Source organism: Buteo buteo, chromosome 20 (genome assembly GCF_964188355.1).
Source record: "Buteo buteo chromosome 20, bButBut1.hap1.1, whole genome shotgun sequence".
Classification (NCBI taxonomy): domain Eukaryota; kingdom Metazoa; phylum Chordata; class Aves; order Accipitriformes; family Accipitridae; genus Buteo; species Buteo buteo.
The window spans coordinates 1,050,866-1,074,918 of record NC_134190.1 but is presented as its reverse complement, the minus strand read 5'-3'; the positions used below and the strand labels follow the sequence as shown (position 1 = coordinate 1,074,918).

Sequence of the window (24,053 nt, the reverse complement as noted above, 5' to 3'; positions counted from 1 at the left end):
CCTTTTCAAAACTAGAGAGGTGCCTTCAGAGTGTGAATTGCTGCAACAAACACAGAGAAGCCAGCCCAAGGACAAAACCAGGCGGTTATCACAGAGGCTGTGGCTGAACCTTAGGAGGTGCTACCCTGCAGGAGAATCATACTTTCTAGAGCAACCACAGAAGGGAAGTAGACAGTCCAGCTAAGCTCACTACTTCTGCTGTGCTTCTAGGATCCAGCTATGCCAGCTGTAAAACTGAGGCAAAGACAATTTGACTAACGTCAGTGCTGACAATGAAAGAACAAAGAATTCTGATGAAAGCCAGATCTGCTCTATTAAAAAAAAATTAAATTAAATTTTAAGCATACACTCTGAAAGTCAGAACAGGATTAGTCAGGTAGATTACCAAGGAATCATTAATGGAAAAAGTTACTTAGCTGGGTCTAAGCAGAGTTACAAAGTTCTTGTAAGGGGCTCTGAGATTAACAGATCTGACCTAGATTTCTGCCCCCCCCCCCCCCCCCGCCCCTGAAATAAAATCCAGAACAGTAATATTTACAATACGCCAGAAAGCTAGGACATTTTGAAACTAAGAGAATGTCCATGTGTCTAAAGTGTAGAGTATGGATCTTGTGAATATTTAATATATTAGAAAGAGATCTGTTTTTCTAACTGGATCAGACCTGTTTTATAAGTCCAGGACATTCATGTATGTGGTCAGACTTGTGGCTAGTTACATTATCAAACTTTTCAAATCTTGTCTCAGTGCAATTACTTTGGTCACATCACTGTAAGTTTTGGTATCAATATAAAATATCATGAAGACATAATTAAACTTTACTTAAAAGAAGTGTGCTGGCATTTTCAGAACTAGAAGCTTTGTCAGGGCATTATAATATTTTGTGTTATATTTTAAAAGCATATTTGCATAAGTTTTTAACTATGATGGCCAGCAAAAAAATTTAATTTAATTCAAAAAATTTCTGTATGCCTTTGGAAATCAGATTAATTATTTAAGTCTGTTTAGAAGCTGAATGTTATCCAGTCAAACATGCATAATTATTGCTTAATAATAATAATAATAATAATAATAATAATAATAATGATAGACGAATATAATCTCTACCAAAATAAAAACTGTAACAAAACAAAAAGAAAAGTATTCCCTCAGTGGTCACTTAGAAGTGCTTTACTTATTAGCTTATACACCAACCTAGCAATCAGATCACAAAATTGTGGTTGTTAGCTGATTCAATAAAAGATACAAAAAATTGAGAATACTTTATAATTTGTTCACGTTTAAAATGTAACTGGTACATGAATGAGTCGTCTTATACTGTTATTCTCATTCTTGGCTTGGGCAATATTTGTGATGAACGATCTTCCTGTCAGACCAAATATGGAAGAATGTGGGGTATGTGTCTTCTAAATAAATAAATAAAATGTTTAAAAAACCTAAGTGGGCCTATTTACCTTTCAAATTCAACAGATTCTTGGCCATCTGTTGCTGTAACATTGATTTTCATTCCTCTTGGCATCATACCTGCTAAAGTCAGTTCATATTAATGTCAGAGATGATGCATAAAGAATTAAAAATGTGTCTGCATTTCAGCTACTGAGGCTCCGGAGGAAGGAATACAATATTAAACCAGCAGATACCTGAATTCACCTAAAGAAACTCCATCTTGTCTGTGCTTCATGGGTAGCCTTCTGTTTCTACGTCTCTGAAGAGTTAATGACTGAATCAGGGTAGTAGGGGACAGCAGGTGTTTATTTTGAAGGTAAATAAACTATTATGTAGCTCGTGGTCCAATGATCAGTATGCAAGTATATGAAGACTGGGGACAGCTGTGATGTACTGTGACAAACAGCAAAGTAACGTGCTGATTGATCTGCGAGCCCAGTGGAGAAGCCAGTCAATACCAGTAAAATTCATGAAGTGTTTCCTCTGCCAGTTTGGCTGACACGCCATTGATGCATGTCGGAGAGCTAATGTCGTTAGCCAAGCTGTACTGCAGCACCTGCCACTTCCACGAACCCATCAGTGACACCCATGGGTAAGATGGCATTTGGTTTGTGTAGCTGATGACAAACCAATCAGTCGTTTCTCAGCAATCACCAGTAGTTTCTCAGCAATCTTGCAAAGACAAAGAACTGTGTGCTCACACAGTAGTAGGCTCTCATCCTTGCACATTAAACACACATTGACCTGGTTTACTTTAATATGTGAATGTCAAGCTTCTGTTCCTCAATCGCTAGTTTATTCAGCGGAGTTGACACAACACAGTTTCTATATGTAATAGCCATATTTATCCTCTTTCTACTTGTCTCTGTACACCAACCTATCAACAATTTCCTGAAATTCAGCTATTTCTTTTCTCAATATGAAATGAAACCTGATACGTAATAACATAGGAAATGAAATTATACATAATGCTGTAGGAGTGAAAACAGCAGAAAACCAAGACAAACAAATCTAACAGCAATAAGCAACACATCTACCTTAATTAAACCCTCCCTTACGTTTTCTTCTTTATTGGGATTAATTCATTTAGGAACTGATCTTGGTTTCAAGAAAGCCACCAGAAAAATCTCTCAGTGATTGCCAAAACAGAATCTAGCCCACTGGTTTTCTACCTGTTTCCTCTCATACCACCTGAAACCAAATCTAATCATATATACCAGCAGAAGAACAAAATGTGAGATTGCATCATTTTCACAGCAGATGAGAACACTCCATATCTCTAACAACAAGATGCTTTAGAGGAAGTGCATAAAAACACACGCTTGCAGCATCCTTTCCAGGGTAAAACGACAGGAATTTTCACTTCCAGAATCAAATTCTGCTGGTAACTGGACTCCCAACATCCCATAAAACCTGCCTGAGTCATCAAATTCAGACCAAGAAACTGACTGCAGGTATGGAATTCAAGATGACCTGTTCTCCCCTGGTTACATTTTTGTCACTCATCCATTGGCTAACACCCTCAAGCATGGAGCTTTGACATCACTTTAAAACCTCATCTGTATTGTTTTCATACTTACTTTCAGAATTGGGTATTATAATTTTCCCTCTAAAGGTCAAATCCCTGAATGAAACTTGTTTGGGCAGAGTCTCAGAAGATAGGGGTTGCAAAAGTTTGTATCCCAAGTTGTCTGGCTGAGATAAAGAGCAATAATGTTCCTCTTGGCCTGTAAACTGTTATGGCAGATAACTTCTAAGATAAAGCTTCATTTGATGTGGAAAATGTTGGAACAAACTGAATATGTTTAAATGATGATTATGGACTTTCAAGACTCCTATTGAGGTCAACAACATTTTGTAGTAGAACTGCCCTAAACTTAGTAACTGGTTGAGGAAGAAAGGTGTGACTATAAATGAACCTGTTGGAAAACCATTGTCACCATCTTCACTGCATGCTGAGACTCAAGATATTGCCATCACAGTGCTGGGCTTCTGTTCTCCTTATCCTGACAATCTGGTTAGAACGAGGAGTCACATCCACCTCCATCAGGGGTGGCTAAATCCTGAGCAACATCTAAGAAATGAAGTTCCCACTCAAATGAGCTAAAATCTTCTCTCACCTTATTCTTTCCACACTTTCCATTTTCTGTTCTCCGCCAAAAAGAAAAGAGCAGAAAACGTTATTGTCCCTCAACAGCACTGCTGACTTACTCCTCTTTCCCCAGTAGAACTTCAGGGGTCTGACAAAAGGAAGGAGCTGAAGGGAGAGGGGAGCTTAAAAAAATTTGGAGGGCAGGCCAGCTAAGATAAGAAAGGGATGACCGAAATCACTGTGGGAGTCTGAGGTGACAGAGCAAGCAATGAAAACATTCAATTTGTCATGAGCAGCTCAATGTAGCAGGAGGAAAAAACACGCATGTTTTGGACAGAGGATATATTACTTGTTGCAGTAATCTTAGAAAATTTACTCAGCTTCAGCATAAATACCTGATCTGTGGTACAGTGGTATATAAATTCGAAAGCAGGATGGTTGACTGCAGCCTCTTCCTCTGACCTGGATAAAAGGGCTTGTGTTGTACAGCTTGGCAACATGGCAGCTTTTCCAGACTTCCAGGGGATGTTAGTTCAATCACTGCTGAATTCAATTCACTAACTTTTCTGCTGTGGGCATGACATGTCTGTAAATGCTGCTTTTTCTGTGCCTATTCATTGAGGAATCCTCCAGGCCCAGTAAAGGAGCCACCAGTACCATAAGTGGTTGTAGAAGAGGAAAGGAAAGCATGGGTAAAATGGCATGGGAAATGAAAGAGTAAAGAAAACTAGAAGAAAAATAGCCAAGATGTTAGCATTAATATTCTGAAACACCCTTTTGAAGGGAGGGTGAAGGGAAGAGTGAATTAAATTTTTGGAGTAATATATCATATAGTTTCTGATAGAATAATTACAGAATCTGAATAAAACAACAGTTTTCTTTTGGGGAAGGTAAAGGGAAAAATTGTTTTGTTTTTAACTTCAGAAGTAAATTGATCATCTTCTCTATGTAACATTCAAGGTTAGCTTTTTTATAATTCCTGCCTCAGTCAAAACCAGAAGATCTAATTTCAAGAGTGTTTGAAGAGCTTTTAGAAATAAGAAATACCAGTATTGCCTCTGCTTTCAGAATATCACAGAACAGTTATTAAATTACAAAAACATATCGCAGAATAAGCTAGAATTCATGGAGCTTACCTTCCTACGATGAGATGGCACAATAAAATATGTTTCAATATTATGCTTCTTCAAGAAACTATTCCTTTCATGACCATATCCTGGTTCTACCTCGTAGTCCCCATTTAGGCACTCTAAGGTGGTCTTTGTAATGTGAACTTTCCTGCAGAGAAAAATAGGACATTGTTGTTTAAAGCACAGATACATTATGAGCTAGTTGCTCCTGAAATACACTCCAGTGTAGAAGATCATAGAGAGGTCAATTTACGTGCAAACCCCTATTTTTGATGTAAAAAAATAATTTTGTTTTGTTTTTTCAGCCAAATAGAACATAGAAATATTTCTATTACATGCATTTTCTAAACTTGAGCAGAGTGAACAGCAAGATCACTGTTGACCATCCAAACACGTGCAGATTTGTTGATTTGTAGAAAGTGAAAGTCTGCACATCATCTTCTATATTTTGTGGCCTTCTTAAGTGTTTGCCTCACTTTGCCTTGCTTGGAAAAACATCCTGCTGTTTGAAACTTGTGACGTCACACTCTGAATCTCTCCTGTGCATAAAGAAGAAACTTCTTTTTCCTCTATTAAACATGTGTTCAGATTTTTTTCACTGGAAAGCCTTAAGGTAAGGAAAATACAAAATACGCTGCCAAAATTGTCTAAGGCAGACATACGTAACAATCAGAAATTCACTCATCTTAACCACAAAGATTAAGAGGTTCTATCGTCTCCCTGTTCAGCAAATCAAGTTCTTCTAAAAATCCAACAGAGGATGGTAGGCCCCAGTCCAAATGTGAGTTGCACACAGAAGCACACCCATGCACCTTTGTGAGAGTACACTGTGTGCTTTTAAACTGGGTCCAAGGAGTACTTAATTCCAGGAGGTGCCCCACGGGATGGCTGCAGGTTTATGTGCTACTGTATCATTTGCACAGACACCATCAATATCTGAGTGCATAAACAGGTATTTTTTTCTATAGCATACTACTAGTGTTGGAAATCTTGCCATGTAAAAGCAGTAAGGCACACACCCCCCACATGTGTAGAGGTGCAAGGGTAAGCATTTCCTGGAATAACTAGAGGGTTTTATTTTTATAACACGAAGTGGTGAAAGTCTAGCATTCCTACATCCCCAGCATTGCCTCATTCCTACTCTTTATATTTGGCAGCTTCTAATGAGGATTTTATCCGGAAATGTTTTGCTTCTAATCTAACTTATTACTAATGTAAATATCAAGATCATTTGGAGAAATCCACAGGATAAATCAGATAGTACGTTAGTTGCTCTTACCAAACACAACCCTTCTTATCAATAGCAATTACAGTGCAAATGCCTTAAAGAAGGAATTAAGTTCTTCACCCATACAGGTTTCTGTTTCTTTTTCTATGGTTCTTTCTCAGACTTACCCAGGCAGTCCTCCAGCTTCCATTACATTAGCTAAAGTCACATCATTTGACCAGACATCATATTGCCATTTTCGGAGACCCAGGACCCCACAAAGCACCCTGCCTGTATGCAATCCAACTCTCATGTTGAGATCAACCTCTGTGGCTTCTGCAACAGACCTGGAATACACAGCATCAGAATATTAGTCTTTACACAATGACATTGCTCTTGATTTTCTTCTTCTCTCCTTCCCCCAAAGTTAACATATATATACATGACTGAATAGACAGGATCTTTTAAAAATCTCAAATTATGTATTCGGGTACTGTTCTTTTTCTTCACTAGTTTCAAAGCCCCAATTGTAATTCAAAAGAAATAATTTTCTTGGTCATATTTTAATTACTGTTGAACCAAAATCTTAGTATTTCTAAATTTTTTGACCTAATACATACAAATTTAATTTTCCAGGTTTCAAGGAAACCCAGAAAAGGTTATGTTTTGTTACATTTAATATGAGAAAAAAGAAATAAAGTGACAATAAAGGAAGTGTAGTAAATGGTTTTGTTATGAAACTTCCCCAAGACTATATAACTTTTAGGTTTTATTTGCCACTTTTGCAGTATTTGCTATCGTCCTACGGAAACTTAGATATTTTACTGGGAGATAAACAAAGAACTTTCTGGCTGTAACTCAAATAACTCAGAGACAGCCAGCTTAACTTCTGCACTTCCCTGTTTATTTTGCATCGCACATATTTACTTTTTTGTCATAAATGTTCCTGTTTCCCAGTGCATATTTATTTCAGCAGGATGACAAGCAACCACAGCGCGATTGTTGGAATCAAAAGAAGATTTTTTTAAACTATCTTATTCAGTTTAATTTTAACCTGACATGTAAGTAACCAAACATGTTTCAATTCTACCATTACTCCAGACTGCTTTCAACTCAGTATTAAAATGGGCTACCTGGCTTCTTCTTTTTACCAAAAAATCTCTGTTAATGTTTCTCCTTACCCTAGCCTTGGGTTTACTGGTTGGTAGATTTTTCTCTAAATCTTTTTTATGCCCCTCCCCCCACGTCAGTCATATAAAGATCATGCTTGATCCTATATGGGCTAACTGAATTTCATCATGAAGTAGTTTAATATTAAACACTAAGGAAAAGATTGGTCTTGTGAGTAAAATATAAGCTTGAGTCACTCAAGACTTGCATTTAATTTCTCTCCTCTTTTACCACAGTTTGTTGTGACTCAAACTAATTTTATCCTCCTTCAGTTCTCCATCTTTAATATCAAAATAATACTTTCTTTTCCTTACTTGTTTTGTTTGCAGTGGCTTGATCTTGAGGTAATAGTGTAAAACATTTAATTTGTAATTAAAATAATATAACATAATCTGATATGGACCCCAACACTTCCTCTCTGTGCAGCACAGAGGGTTAAAAAATAATCAAAATATTTAATAATTAAGTTATTGTCTTATTTATGTTGTCACAGTTTAGATTTGTGATGTTCTCTAAGTTCACCATTTAATTAAAATTCCACTTGAATGAAAACCTACTCAGTTAAAAATTAACATTTTTTTTCCCCAAGTGTCTCAGACTGTCAGTCTTCTTGAATGATACTTACTTAGTATTTAATGATATTATTTCAACTGATATTTTCACCCTATGCTACTGCTAGGAAACTATTGCAACTACTAGTAATCACACAGAGTTGTGCTGCACCTTTACCTTTATGGTATGCTCAGCTAAGCATCATTTTCTATGGTGAGACTGAAAGGACACAGACTTATATTTAAACACTTTTACAGTTTCTGCGAGAAAAGAGCCATGAAGAGGTACTAGTTGAGAAGGTAAATGGGTAAGCAATGACTCTACTCTACCATGTTCTAATCAGTTCAATTACCCAGTTACAGGAGTATAGGGCAAAGAAAACGATGAAACCAATCAATCAGTGCAAGACAGCAGATGAAGAGTGTTCATAAACACTAATATCTTTCCAAAGCTCCTGCAAGAGTGGCACAGAAACCACCGGTAAGTATGGACTTGCACCTGTAAATGAAATCTATCCTTCAGAGATTTTTCACTGTGTAGCTGGGAAAGGAAGAATTAATTGGCAAAGTCATTAGTAAAAAGCATTTTTAATTTTGGTGCCACAGTAAGGAAGGATTCTTCATTTCTGTGAATGCGGGACATGATGTAACTCACACCCTGCACGGACTTGTGAACACTGAAAAGGAGCCTTGAAGCTAATAGTCTTACACATTACATGCAGAGATAACACTGCGCATAAATCTTTGCAGCTCTTTCTATTACAGAGAGAGCTGGCATTCCACAGTTAAGTTGCAGTCTCAAAAGAGATAATATTGGTAAATAAATGAAATGGACTTGATTTTCATTAGCTTTTTAAAATTTAAATTTTCCAATGCATTTAACAGGAGAAGACCTTAAACTGAGGCTCTGGCTATAATTTTCCCTTGATCTTCATTGACTAATATATTTTCTAAAGTATCATGCAGCTACACTGGATTTGGCAGAGAGGTCTTTAGGAGGACTCTTCAACTCTTTCAGGAGCAGTTACTATATCTGTCTCTTGTGTAGTTGTACTTGATTAAGTACAACTAACAGAAAGGGCAGCATAGGTCAAGATGTGGGATGAGCAGCACAAGATACCTGGCCTCAACTTAAGTAAGGAACTCTGCAGCCATGAAGTGCTGAAGTATATACCATGTTGGCCATCACTAATGTGAGTAATGTGGAGATATCTTTTGTCCTCATAGGGAATCTGGGCATACCACATTTTTCAGTCATATTTTATGCAACAGCACAGAAAGGCTTATGCACAGCTTTCTGAAAGATTAAATATTTCCTTGTTCCATTTCTACTCACTGCAAGTCAGCTTTCCTTTATTCAGTATCTGTTCCCAGTCAAGCCTCAAAAATGACTCCAAGGAGTCCTAAAAGGACTTGAGTGTTACAGGGCTTGTTGTGCACACTGTCTGCTTGACAAAGCCTTGAGGAAACAAAAGGAGCTAATGATATAAGCCACCTAATGATAACTTAACCTTTGTATCTTCACCTGTGCGTGTGTATTGTGCCATTAACAGACTGACCTTACAGCAAGACCATACCCTGCAAACCAAAGCCCTTCAGGATTACACCTTGCTTGCCTGTCTATTTTCTCCTGCATAACTAAGTACCTACGTAACTATCTTCATCGCCAAACCTGCAAGTGTGTGAGTTTCTCTGTTTGCAAATGAATGTTGGGTTTTTTTCCCCATTTAAAACAACATGTAAAACCTCAGGCTAAACGTAACTGGAAAGAGAGTGAAACTCAGACATTGATAAAGCCCACCCCAAACATTTGACCTTGCTTTATCCCAACTGGCTTGAGAGAGAGGGGGAAATGTCATCTGCTTTTAGAAATTTAAATAGCGTAACAAAAAGTAAACGAAAGGAAATGAGCAGAGAAATACAACATGGCCGATCATATTCCTTGTTAAATAAGCTGGACTGTATAATGTACCAATGAACCATAATGCAGAATCTCACAGCTCATGTTCTGAACAAAAGATTTCCAGAAGTAGTCACTCAGTAAAAAATTTAAATCGAGAACTCATTTACATTTTCCCCAGAAACTACAGTGTGTTTCAGGGATGTTTTCACCATTTTTAAATTTGAGTAGGCAAAAAAGCTCATCAACAGTTCATTAAACTTTCTGAATTTACCTTGAATACCTGTGTGACCTTTATGAAGTTAATTTCCATGAATATACCCCACTGAACTATCAAAAATGAGGAATGTTAAGTAATATATAAAGAATAGGCTTCAAATATAAAATCAGAGCAGTACCACAATCATATTCCTGAGCAACATCAACATTTCTGCACTAAAATATCACATAAGTGTCCAATGATGCATTTTAAATTATAAATACATTTCTGAAAAAAATACCAGCACTTCACAAACAAGCCATGAATAGGATAAAGAAGTTTCTCAAATAAATTATTACAACTTACTCTCTCCTAGATTCAGATATAATATACTCAAAAGTTTTCCAAATGTTAACACAAAAGTAGGCCCAGAAACAAATGGAAATTGAAAAATATTTTCTTTTTAAACTAGAAGTGTGTAGAGTCTATGTAAGTGACTAATAAGATAACCATCTACCTTGACAGCTCAAGTACCCTACCAAGCCTTTAAATTTTAGTTCTCTCCTTAGCTACAAATATTTCATGTGCTGCTACAAACCATCGAAGTCATTTAGATCATCTGCAGAACAGCTCCAGACCTGTGCTGCATTTGAAGGAAAAAAAAAAAGGGCTCTGCATCCCGTTTCTTATAAGTTATTTAGGGCTTTTCTTTAGGTCCAAAAATACCTGCATAGAAATAGAAGTTTCCCAGTTGAAGGCATAGACCAGATTCTTGGTTCAGTTCCCTACGTTCGCTTTTTCTACACGCACGATTCTAAAATGAGGGTGCCCTGTAATGTCACCCATCTCCCTACGCACTTCTGTGTCAGCTCCATTTCAACTGCATCAGGACTCGGTCAGTCCTCGGACGTCGGTGACGAAGACTCTCCTTCCGTGGAGCGCTCTGCCAGCCCGGCAGGCCGCGGCAGGAGAGGCTGCCGGCCATGGCCCCGCAGTGCCCGCAGGCCAGGCCCCTCGCCCTCTCTGCGGTTTGGCGGCCATGTTAGGCCTCTCAGGCAATTAAGTTTCGTTGTCTGAAAACCTTTGCTGTCCTGTTTTCGGCAGCTGTTTCTCCAGGTCAGGTTTGGGGTTTTTTGGTTTGTTTGGGTTTTCATGGTGGTTTTTTTTTTTTAAATATATTGACCAGAGCTGCATGCTTTCCCAGTACGTTGCTCACCTGGAGCACGGCAGCAGAGAGCCAGGGCTGTGAAGGTCTGATGGCTTCAGCAGCCAAGAGGCTCCCTTTCACAGAGGTGCAAGCTGACTAAGCCTTCATCAATGGTAGGCAGCTTTCTCCACTGCTGAAAATGCAGTTGCTGGTTCTCCCAGAATTCAAGGTCAACTCACTCCTGCCAGTCCAAACTTTCCCAGGCCCTGGACCTCTGGAGGACCAGGGGAAAAGCATCAACAGTATTGATGTCAGAAAAGTTAGTCTTCTTCCTCAGACAAAAGGTCACATGGGAAAACTTGACATTTCAGTTGGGCTTCCTCAAACCGGCTGCTGTAGTTCCTCTCCCTTCCCCAGTGCCTTTGGTCAGCTGGTGACCAAACCCACAGGAAGGAGACAGTTCAAGCATCAGTCTCCACCATGACCCGTAGGAAGGAGACAGTTCAAGCATCAGTCTCCACCACGACCCATGCAACCAAGCAGCAACACAATGTGCAGGTGCAAAATAAGCCCAGCTCCATCTGTGAGGTCTGACATGGATGACCGGTGGAGTCATCCATATTAGGTGGAGTCATCTGTATGGGATAAGCTCACCTATGTGACACAGAGAAAAGCTGACAGACCCCACTGGGGTGCCTGGATTTACAAGAAGCAAAGGTTCAGGGACACTTTCCTTCAGACCTCTTCAAACCCCACATGCAGTAGCAACATTCAATCCAGGGGCCAGACGAGCCCTATTCCAAAGTTACCCTCCCCCTCCTCCCCCAGTGTAACACATATAGGTTAAACTGAAGTAGTCAGCAGCAGCTGCTGTGATCTACAGATGTGCCATGCCACCTGCTAATGGAGACACAGCCCGTGATACAGCTAGCGGTGCAATTCCCTCTGAGTCAGTATCAAAATGGCATCCTAGTAAGATGTCAAGGGAAGGAGTATCGTGAAAATGTACAGTTTATGTGACAACATGGATGATTATGGGATCCCATTACACTTCTGACAAGTTTATGAATGTTAACCCCAGTATTTTGGCCCAGTCCCAAATCCAGGATTTGTATCCTGCTTACCCAGATTCCCTCCTCATTTCCCACTGGAAACATTACAGTTCAATTCTTGCCCTGTGGCGTTACTGAGTGCATTTAAGTAACTCCCTCATTTCATCACATTTCATCTCCTAAGAGGTTACATTTCTGGACTGAACCAAACAATTGCTTAATATAATTTATATCACCTGATGAAACGCTCTGTAAGGCAAGACAAACTATTATTAAGAATGTATAAAATTGCCCCCATAATACTAGCTTAAATCAGAACTCTAGCCAGTTCATGGGAGACTGAGGAAAGAGCTTGGGTAGCTGGGCAAAACTTTTCTATATGGCAATTAGCTAACATATCTATTTAGAAGGTAAAAGACTGTAGTAAATAGAGTGGAACCTTCAAATGTGGCAAGCAATTTAAGTAAGGTGAAGAGCGTACCTGGCCTAACACACCGATCAAAACCAAGGTGAGGACAACATCTGCCACATTACAGCAACATCTGGCACATTAGAGGCACTAATGAACATGACCATTTTAATTATATTACTAACAAAAACCTGACAGTTAAAACTCAACTGATGAAAGCAACATCGGTGGTATCCAACACTTATCTCCCACTTAAATACTGCCATGTTGGTTTAAGTGACTTTGAAGTAGAACAAACACCTGGCCTGTACTGAAGCACTGACACAAAACTCATTGGCAGCAGAAATTCTTTTGGAATAGAAACAGAATATAACACTACCTGTTTTGTTGGTTTTTTAAAGAAATCCTCACATAACGATTCTGGTCTGACTTTAACTGTGCCCTTGAAAAAAATACTTTGTAGAAAGAAAGAAGATGAAATTGTGAAAATTTAAAGTATTTTATAATGTTCTTTGAAAATTACCCTGAAAATCTCAATCTAAATGTAGTAAGGCAAGGATACTTAAATAACAGTGACACAGAACATGAAGAGAATAGAAAGTATCAATTTATATGAATTCATTAAAACATTCAACTCAGTCAAATCACAGATGCATCAACCAGCCACTAGAAGTTTCTATTCATTGATTTCCTGGAAAAAGCACATCTTGGTGGTACATATCTCTGGGACAGGCACTTTTGACAGATCCATCAGCTGAATCACAATTCAAGTGATTTTATTTATTCATTTATCCCAGGTAATATGACAAATCTTTCACTAGGGATGACAAGTTCCAAGCATAAATTTACAATGCCAAGACCTGATTTCTGCAGTAAAGTGAACAGACTTTTAGAAGACTACCAGCTGGCATCCAACTCTGGATGAAATGGGCTAGTTTAAAACCAAAAGTGACTCTGCATCTCATGGGACAGATAAACAACACCTAATAATCATACCAATAGAAAATAAAATGTTGCATTCCAACTTCACCATCATAAGCTCTTCACTTCTCCTTTTCATTTGCTCAATGTATTTTCAAACAAATTAATCTGGGGAATCCATCTTCTAACTTTGGTCTCTGTGAAGAAGTGAAGAGTTTTTTCCTAATCTTCAGCAGAACTTATTTTCCTGGTTTGAAGCTCTTCGTGCAGTTGGCTTAGCCACACGCTTCTGTCAAGAAAAGAACCTCACCCAGAATCCAACAATATCTGAACAGATGATGCTTCACTTGCCGTAAAAGAAAAAAATAGTACTGCCATCAAGGGCAATGGTACTTGGAATGCACTATCTTCCTGTTTCCTAACATAAGCAAAACAGGCACATTCATTTAACTAAGAGAAGAAATATGTATTGAGCCTGGATCTTACAGTCCTTACTCACACTACTAATTCCTCATTGAAAACAAAAAGGGATTAATTAATTGTGGTTATGTACAAACGATGCAGAATAGGTCTCTAGCCATTCAACAACCACAAATAAATCTGGTGCTCTTTCATAACCTTGACTCTTCTCCATCTTGTCCTCTCACCATGCTCTGACCACTGACTACACTAAAGACTTACAATTTATGAATTCTTGAAAAAATAAATGCTGAAATTGTCAGTTAGTTATCTGCTACCACAACCTCTGACTAAACATGTCTAGATAACACACTACAGCCCATCCACTTAGAATCACAATGTTGCTGATGCTGCAAGGGTGTCTGGAAATCATCTAGACCACTCCTGCTGCTCAGAGCAGGGTCAGCTACAGAAGGTTGCCCAGGACTGCGTCTAGCTGGGTTTTAAATCTCTCCAAGGATCCAAACTCCGCAACCTTCCAGTGCAACCTTTCCAGTATCTGACCACCTCCACAGTAAAAAAGTTTTCTCTTACATTTAAATGGAATTTCTTGTATTTCAGTTTGTGCCCATTGCCTCTTGCTCCGAGAAAAGCTTGGCTTTGTCCTCTTTACACCCTCCCATCAGGTATTTGTATGCATTGATAAAAACTGCCCCTGAGCCTTCTCTTCTCGAGGCTGAACGGTCCCAGTTCATTCCTTCCTCTTTAATTCAACTTCTTTTTCAAGTTTACATTATCATGACAGCAGCCAATAAATGATAACATAAAAAGGGAACATGTTTCATTTCTATTATTAGTAGAACTGAAACATTTAAAAAAGGGAAGTTCAGACAGTTATATCACTACCTTATTTGTACACATGAAACATAGCACAACTAATGAATTAAAGATTAATGCTAGGTTTAAAAGAGGATGAGAGCATCAGCTACTGCTTGCCAGGTATTTAAAAAAAAGCATTGGAAAACATGTACAAGGCCTGTATATCTAACTATGCTTCTAAAGGCCAAGGCCTTCTATCCATATACTGCTGGAATAATGCACATATACATTCATTTACAGACTTAGGATGTTCTTTAGGATTTTATAGTGTCATAGACTATCAGATGTTATCATAGATTACAAAGTCTTTTATCAATTTTACAATGTTTACAAAGATGATGAACTTGCATTGAATGAGAGGGAGAATATGGATTCATTGGCCCAACTCTTCACGCTCTGAAAGATTTTATAAATTAACATTATAATAAAAATAGATGGATTGAACTAGAAGTGAGAATGAGCCTTCAATTGCTTTAAGTACTTCTCTCCTTTTTTCTATGCTTTCAAGTCCTCTGCAAAGAAAGCTCAATGAATCCAGGTTCACAGAAAAGTTTAAGGCTGATATGAAACAACAAAAATGGCTAGTAATGTACACGTTCCCCTAAGGCATTAGCAGGGTTTGAACAACTAGCCATTACTTCCATAGAGATAAACCCAAATCTCTTGAGCAAAACTTACAGTGAACTCTGTGAGAGGAGCATAATACATTCTTCTACAACACCAAGACTCTCCAGAAATGAATACAATTTGGTTTTGGAAAAACAACTTATTTGTGTGCATATATGTGCATAAACATCCTCACATGCAAATGGAAGACATGAAATATATGATGTGGCAAAAGCTTTATTAGAAAGACGAAAGAAGGTGAAATGTTCCAAATAAAAAATGCATAATTTGAATTCATAAGCTTTATGTTTTCTTATTCTAAATAGTTTACTATTAATTTTTAAATTGACATTACACTGTGGTCTATTTGCTTTCACAGAGAAGGCAGGTCTTCTCTGTATACAATGCAAAAATGTGGGGATTAAGTGAGAGGAAGCAGAAGCTTGAGTCAACTCCATATTCCCAACAGTCCAGCTGACAACAGAGATAAGGAATAACTGGCTACTGGAAACAGCGGACAAACACTTTCCAGTATACAACAGGCTAAGGCCCCTGATGTGACACACTTGTGCAAGCTCATTCCAAATATAATAGCACTGTCCTGACCAGTATTTATTTATATACACAATTAATACAGGTGTGCACTCCCTCCTACAGCCTCCAGAAATTCCCAGTCTTTATCCCTTTCCTCCTATGTAATGAAATAGATCTCCAGCTCTCGCTAAAAGCTCATTCACAGTTCTCTCACATTCACATTTTTCACCTTGGTAAAATAATGATTAATGCAGCGTTCTCAAGCATAAAAAATGTCTTCTGATCAGCAAAGTGAATTTCACATTACATTTCTGAAAAGCAGAATAAATTAAATGTTTAAACATGACATACAGAAAGGAGAAATCAGCAAGCTATCATTTTGAGAATACAAACACATATACACCATGCATACACCAGGACTGGCTTTGAGTTTACATACTGGTGTGCAAAATGAACAGTGTTTATCGCTGCCAAACAAGAAATTGGACTTCTTTCTTTGTGGCAAATGGCAATAGGAATATTTCATTACTTCCCAGTATCTTTCTGACCCCTAATCACTACATGTATGTGCCTGTACCTATTCATACTTGTGGATTTTTTCCCCACAGCGATTAAATGGAGTGGACAATCAATGTCTAGAATGACCCTTCCTAAAATCAGTATCTTGTGACCTGAATGCAACAGTGTGAATTGCTAGGTGGGCAGTGCTAGCAGACACGGCTGTTTTTCGGAGAACATGCTTCCTGAATGTCATGTAGAAGTTATTGTAGCACTCCTGTCCGGGTTCACCGTGCACAGTACTTACGTGATGGTGTCAATCATATCCAGTCCCATTTCAACACAGCAATGGGCATGATCTGTTTTGGGCTGGGTCAATCCTGATACACAGTAGTAACAGTCCCCTAGGATTTTTATTCTTCTGCAGTGGTTTTCCTTTAATAAAAACAGAATGGGGGAAGTTTTACTATTCTTATAGATATTCCAATATTTACAGGATAAAATCTTCTCCAATAGTATGCAATCATTCACGGAATCCTTCGGTGGTCAAATGAAGTAATTTACAGTTCATGAAATCTGGGTTCTCTGTACAGAACAGCTGACATACACGTATTTGTTTATCTACTTATTTACAAATACACACATGTATACAGGAGATCAGTCCCGCGTTTTTCAACACACATAGGGTGACACTGCTTAAAACTATAGTTCTGAACAAGTATTATTCCCTTGCCCTCACGTTAGGTCAGTACGAAGTCAAGATTTGCCATGAGACTTCATTTCTGTATGAATCAAAACCAAAGGACTGAAGTCAAACTACCACTGAATATCAGGAAATATTTGTATTCTGAGAACCTTTTGTTTCAAATCCAGTTCCAACTTACCAAGAAAGATGGTGTATTTATCTGTAAAGGTACACACATTTGTGCATTACCAATTCATAAAACACAATTTACAATACGGCATGATCAGTGTAAATATGACACACCTGCAGATCAGGAGATACAGTCAATTTGCATTACCATCGAATTTATCTCCTGTTTGCATACAGTTTAATTTCTACAGCCAAAGAGATCTGGCTAAATCTCTCCCATTTTGAAAAACCAATGATGGCATGTGACGATTGCTACATCGGTCTGAGCAGAAAATTCATTTCTAAACAGAGAGCACAAAACAAAATGACTTTAACAAAGCAGTGCCTTTAACTAAGAAACTATGAGGAGACATGAAGAAATGGTGGTATCCCTTGCAGCTAGACTATTGCAGCTTCTACCCATTTAGAGTATGGCACAGAAGAGTAAATAACCTGATTAAATGAATCCAACTTACACAGCTGGGACTATGCCAGTAAAGTGCCACGCAAAATTAGCTGTTGTGAATATGAGAGAAGATTAACAAAAATCAGATTCCTCCCCCAGCAGTGTGCTATATAGGCTTGACTTCAGTGGCACAGAAAGGGGAAAAAAGAGGGAGGGCAGCGGTGGTGGAATTTAAAATTTCTGGAAAAAATGACCTAATCATACTGGTTCAGCTTCTCATATAGGCACATATTCTCATCCAGTCTCCTGCCTACAAGAATCAAAGCCTTCCTGAGTTGACCACACTCTCCACATCATTACCCATATTCCAGCTCAGAAGCGCTGGTTATGGCCTGCAGCAACCCCTTTCTCTCGGACATGTCCTACACCAGCATTCAGGGCTTGTTACGACACACTCTTCCAGCTGCAGGCATTCCCATGCCTGTCTTCTTTGTAAATGCTTCTGAGTATTGAACAAATATTATAAAATGAGAATTACCTCTGCTCAGGCACGGAAGAAGTCATGCTAACACTGTTTGGGAAAATTGGTTTGTCTACTTCTTTTTATAAATAAAGCAGTAAATTCAGATCTTGAATCAAAGAGAGCCATCTTTTTGGGTATGCTAACTAGTAGAAAAGGCTTTTCTAAAAGTGACTACTTAACATTTCTTCTGCTGTACAGTAAGATTTTAAATATACCAGTAATTATCATTGCTAATATATATTTTAATGAATGCAAGCATAATTATTCTAGAAGCATTATCACCAGGGCCTTAGAGTATTCCCACAGCCTATAGCCACAAAATGCCTCACCAATTTTACCTGGAGTTTTAATTGGGTATTTTGAGATCCTTGGCTAAATGGTATTATATAAGTAAAATAATTATTAATGCACACAAAGTAATATGCAGACCTCAAAATCTACCCTGACACAAAACAGGCCTTCCAACTCAAGGTTTTTGGACAGAAACGGCTAAGTTTTTTAATAGAAACCACTAAGTTTTTTAGTAGAAACCACTAAATTATACTGCCAAAATAAGCTTTTTTTTAAAATTGTGGGCAAATCTTGAAGCAGTAGAGAGTACTCAGTAGTTAAAGCTGGAACCTACTTTCCAAAATAAATCCAGTTTTGGCCCACACCTTACAATCCTCTATAAAGCCCTTTTCATCTTCAAATTTTGTACACATGATTTGTGGCCAGGCAATGACTATTTGACCCAGCTGTAAGTTATTCAGAAAAGCCATTTCAGTAATCTGGGGTGGACAATACGTATGTGTTAATCGATCAGTGTTCTCTCCTATGCAGTGTCTACCTCCAAAATGGCTCATTTCTAATGACTTGGGTTTTCTTAGAGAGCTTACCATGCTATAGAGCAGTACTGCATGTTTTATAACGGGATACACAAAATTACTGTCAGACTGGCACAGCACAGCCTAGCAGCCTGGTATATAGTTTAAGAAAGGAAAAAAAACCCCAAACAGAACAGGGCTTGATCCATTACCACTTTTCCAAGGCAGGTTATTACTTGTGCAGGAGAAAAATAAAAGAAAAAGAGAATAAGACTACAGCATTTTCTGGAGAGAGATTGATTTTGATGAAAGACATATGGCTAAATCACCTGGTGTTTTTGAAACCACCACTCTGTTCCTTGTCAGATGTTATCCTCGCTGCCCTTATTTATAATAATCAATTAATATACAGTAATCTCTAGAAAAAATGTCTGATTTCTTTTTCTCAACATGTGAGGCAGACTTCCAGGAAGGAGATGCAGTGCAGCTTTGTAAGAGCAATCTTTTTAAGGATTGATATGCAAATTAACAAAACCAACCCTTTCCCTCTCTGTTTTGTTTCCTCAGCAACTTCCAAAGAAGCCCTCGACTCGGCAATATTTTTCACATTTGTGACAGTGATGAATTCAAGTGTGATAGTTACAAATTCTAGTCACAGTTGATACAAGCAATGTCTGTTTAGAAACAGCTGATAATTTGGTTTTATGCACATGATAAAACCCACCAGAGATTGCTAGCACTGCATCAGCCAGGCAGCTTGCCCACCTGCGGTGCCTGGCTGAGACGTTTCCAAGCGGATCTGCAGAATTCCCTCTGGCACAACTATCAGTCACAGGGATTGTCAGGGTGAAGTGGAAGCCCAGCTCTGAAAGCAGAGGATACTTCAAAGTTGCTAAGAGCTTTCTTTACACTTTCAGACAAGCACTTTACAAAGCAGTTCATTCTACCTATCTGTTAGGTAGAAGGGAGGGGGGGAGGCCGCCTGTTTCAAACCAGTTCTGGGGTTTTGTTGTTGTAGTAGTTCTTGATTTAAATGTATTTTGCAGAAAGCCTGAAGTCTGCCAACTCAGACTGCAGAACTGGAAATTCGGACCTTAACTCCATAGTCTTGTACTATACAAGTCAAATACTGTTTTCTATACTCAGAATAAGGCTTTTTTCTTTTTAAATAAAAAGTAAAGGGAAAAGAACTTACAGTTTGTAAACAAACAAACAAACAAATATATATCAAAAAAGGTTGTCTCAGAGGAATAACAAAGTTTAAGGAGCTTTCAGACCTCTCCCAGCAGAATACACAGGCAGACAGCCAGGTGTTCTCTTGGACAGAGAGACTGTACTGGATAAGTGCAAACTCTTTTAAAGGTGGATCTTTCTCAGATATCAGATTGCAGCAATCCTTATTGTCACTGCTAGGTTTTGGGTTTGGTTTTTTTTTTTTAATAAGCTATCCAAGTAAGTAATCATTTGTTACATGAATAGATCCAAAGTCAGGGATGCTCAGTGCATTATTTTTGTTTCTTGTAACACTGTCTGGCAGGAGAAGAGCTTCTTTAAAGCTTTTGTTTATTTTAGAGATGGCAGTTGCTAATGCAGGAAAGAGTCCCTACTCTGCCTTCTGTCACTGCAACAATCTATGTATTGCCACAAACTCATGTGTCATCATGGTGTGTGAGCATCTATCAAAGCCAAAAAGGAAGGCCAGATAGATTACAATTTTAAAAAGCAAGATTTTAAAAGCTAAACACTGAACTTCTCTCTCCAGTAACTCCACTAGCTGCACTGGAATTGCACCAAGGATGAGTCTGACTCTGCGTGACTTAATTACAATATATTTTATGCTTATTATACACATCCATTTCTTTTTCTGCAAGCCTGCTAGCAATCTGCTTTGCAGGTGTGCTCTTCAGACTTTTACTGTCCTACCCTCCTGGAATCACAATCTCTGAGTAGGAGGGATTTTATCTGTCCATAAATTAGAAAAGACTTTTTTTTTGCCATTCCTACTAATAAAAACTGCATCAGCTAAGGTACATAAAAAGATTCTTTACTATATTCAGCCAATTTGGATTTAGTTATGCTGTGCAGAGTAAAAGAAAAGATTATTAAGGCCTACAAAAATATGCATAAACAGCAATTTCCATTTCCCCTAACTCAGACCCTACCAGTCTTACACTCTCCTAGAATGCTCTTGGACACAAGCAGTAGTAACATTTGGTTTTGTTTAGGCTAGAAACATGTGAACAGGGGTTTGGTCACTACCTACAATGCTTACTGATTGCAAAATTAAGAGTCCTAAAAGAAGAAAGAAAACCAAACCCAACACATGTCCAGGTTCAGCTATTTAAGAGTTGGGGTAAAAGGGAGGAGATCTATTAGGCCAGGACTTACACTGAAGGCTTTACTCTCTCAGGTGAAGGCTTTGACATCCTCACCAAACCTCAGGCTTCAGCATTAGTGAGATATCTGGATATTGCCCCTGCATAGGTGCAAATGAGTACACGAGCAGCGCTGCATACAGCAGAGGAGTGGAAGGAGATGCACTGGCAGCTCAGGGAGCAGGTCTTGAGCTCAAAACCCCTTCACGCCTCCCCCATCCATTCACTGCCTGAAACTCAATCGGGGGGGGGGGGGGAATAACATTGCCGTACTCCCTGAAAAAACCACTGTTAGCTCAACGTTTTCTTCGCATACTGAAGAGAAGTCTTGGGCAGAGGGAAACCATCAAAATGCAAACCTCTGATGGCTCAGTTTTCACTGAGAGCAGAATTAATTCTGGGGCGACAGGGGAGACCTGCAAGGGCTGAAGAAGGAAGATACACCGCTCTCCTGGTGCTGCCACTGCTGTCAAGAGCTTCGTCACTGCGGCCAGGCAGTGCCACGGAGGGGCACGGTCACCCTCCCTTACAGATGTTCCATGAGCCAAAAGGAAGATCAGTGACCCCGAGGAAAGGACCCATCACAGAAGTACTTTTGTGTTTTATTCCCCTTCATATATTTCCTCTTATTTTCCTTCATTCTTGGTTTATCAGTCATTTTCTTTTAGAAAGCCCCATTCCAACAGCTTCCTCTGAGCAGCCTGCTGTGCTCAGAGCTGAAATGTTTGTATCAGGTAGGCAAAGGGGATCAAATTTTCAGTTCATATTAATCAGCATGGCATCACGGGTTTCAGGGGAACTACACTAATTTATACCAGCTGTCCTCCTAATCCTCAGGGACCTAAGCCATAATTCAATAATCCAGGCTAACCACATCACAGTTACAGTCCTTTCTTAGTTACTACACTATAAAATGAGTATTGGGGGGGGGGGGGGGGGAAGGCAAAGCACCTCTAAAACTCCCCAAAGACATAAAATAGCAATAAAACGCATTCCTTATTTATCTCTCTTCACAAACCTAGAACTTCATTCTGTTTCCAAAGAGGTCTTGAGAGAGGACGAGATAGGATTCACCACTGTTACCACTGCAGCTTATTTTCAATTTATTTCGCATGTGTAGCATATTTAACATTTATAGCACTAAATGTCAAAGTGCTATTAATCTCAATAGAAAATTGGATTAGAAAGCTTTGAATCACTCTAGAAGTTAACAAATTTATCTATATTACAGATGTGTATAGAGACACAAAAGAGACTTACAGAAAGAATAGTAATTTCTACTATATCCTCTACAGCTGGAATGACATCTCTATTCAGATTTGTCCATTAGATTGGATCAGAAGTGGAAAAAACCTGTATTTAGGCTATCATGCTGTATAACTATACGCATCCATCCATATATATGTGCATGTACAACATGCACAAACATACAGTTCTGCAAATTTACCTACACCCTCTTGCATATGTACACAATATAAGTGATAAATGCAAATTTTAATATTCATCCTCTGGACTACTGACATGCTAACCAAGGTGGCTCAGCCTGACAGTTATGGGCCAGACAGCAGTTTTGAGCCCCCCCTTTCAACAGATTTGAATACAGACTGGTAGAAGATAGTCTAGTCCACTCCTTCCTTTACGCAGAGATACAGTGAGTGTCTTACTGCTCCAAGCACCTTTGGAAGGGCACAGTGCGGTGTTCTGCTTTTAAGGCGGTGGTGAAGGACAAGCCACCCTCCTTCAGGATCATAGAAGAAAAGGCAGTGAACTGGATGGAGTTAGTCAGAAGGCTGTACAGTGCAACTAAGCAATACCATATCAAGTTATTAATTTAAATTCAGTGCATGGTGAGAGGGCGAGATCCTTTGCAAGATATGAGCTTACATTTTCGATATTTACACTCTCCTACTACATTTAATTTCCTTATAAAATTAAACAAAACATAAAAGACCTTTATATTTTTTTCCCTCAGCTCTGTAACTCCCTTTTGTGCACCAAAGAGCTTTAGAGAAAAACAGAACCAAAAACATTCCATGGGAAGGACAACCCAGTGCAAGTCTCAGACTGCAGCAGTACTCACAAAAGATGCAGCTAGGTGCAGAAAAAAGATGAAGACATGGGTTTAGATTCGCATGCAAAACACTCCTTAGAATCCTACTTTGAATCCCATTTGAAAGGGCCCTCTTTCTGTGCCAATGAAAAGTGAGCCTACTTAAGCTAACTTCTAACAGCTAAATCTGTGAAAATCATAGAATCACAGAATGGTTTGGGTTGGAAGGGACCTTTAAAGATCATCTAGTTCCAACTCCCCTGTCATGGGCATCAACATCTTCTACTAGATCACATTGCTCAAAGAGCTCCATCCAACCTGTCCTCGAACACTTCCAGGGATGGTGGATCCACAACTTCTCTGGGCAACCTGTTCCAGTGCCTCATCACTCTAATCATAAAGAATTTCTTCCTTACATCTCATCTAAATCTACTCCCTTTCAGTTTAAAACCTTTGCCACTTGTCCTATCACTACAGACCCTGGTAAAGTCTTTTGCTGACTTTCTTATAAGCTCCCTTTTATATATTGAAAGGCCACAATAAGGTCTCCCTGGAGCCTTCTCTTCTCCAGGCTGAACAACCCCAACTTTCTCAGTCTTTCTTCATAAGAGAGGTGTTCCAGTCCTCTGATCATTTTTGTTACCCTCTTCTGGACCCACTCTAACAGGTCCATGTCCTTCTTGTGCCGGCGGCCCCAGAGCTGGATGCAGAGCTCACTCATGCCATCTGCAACTTTTATTAATGACAAACAGTAATTTCACTTACCATTTTACTTTTTTTTCAGTAAAACAAAAAGATTTACCAACATGGTTTCTCTGTGCAGTATACAAGTCTATTTTAATAACTATGCTGAATGTGGGCCACAACATGTGATAGATTATTGAAGCCAGCTTATCAGATAA

At 38.8% G+C, this 24,053-nt stretch overlaps 1 protein-coding gene across 1 annotated transcript in view; it reads right to left on the bottom strand.

Moving 5' to 3' along the window:
- The window catches only part of ADCY1 (adenylate cyclase 1), a 156,591-nt gene that overhangs the window by 42,599 nt on the left and 89,939 nt on the right, over positions 1-24,053 (bottom strand). The window contains exons 5-7 of the mRNA XM_075052153.1: positions 16,446-16,573; positions 6,062-6,220; positions 4,673-4,814 (exon numbers count right to left, since the gene is read on the bottom strand). Of these exons, the coding sequence (XP_074908254.1) occupies positions 4,673-4,814; positions 6,062-6,220; positions 16,446-16,573 (429 nt within the window). The remainder of the gene's footprint in view (positions 1-4,672; positions 4,815-6,061; positions 6,221-16,445; positions 16,574-24,053) is intronic.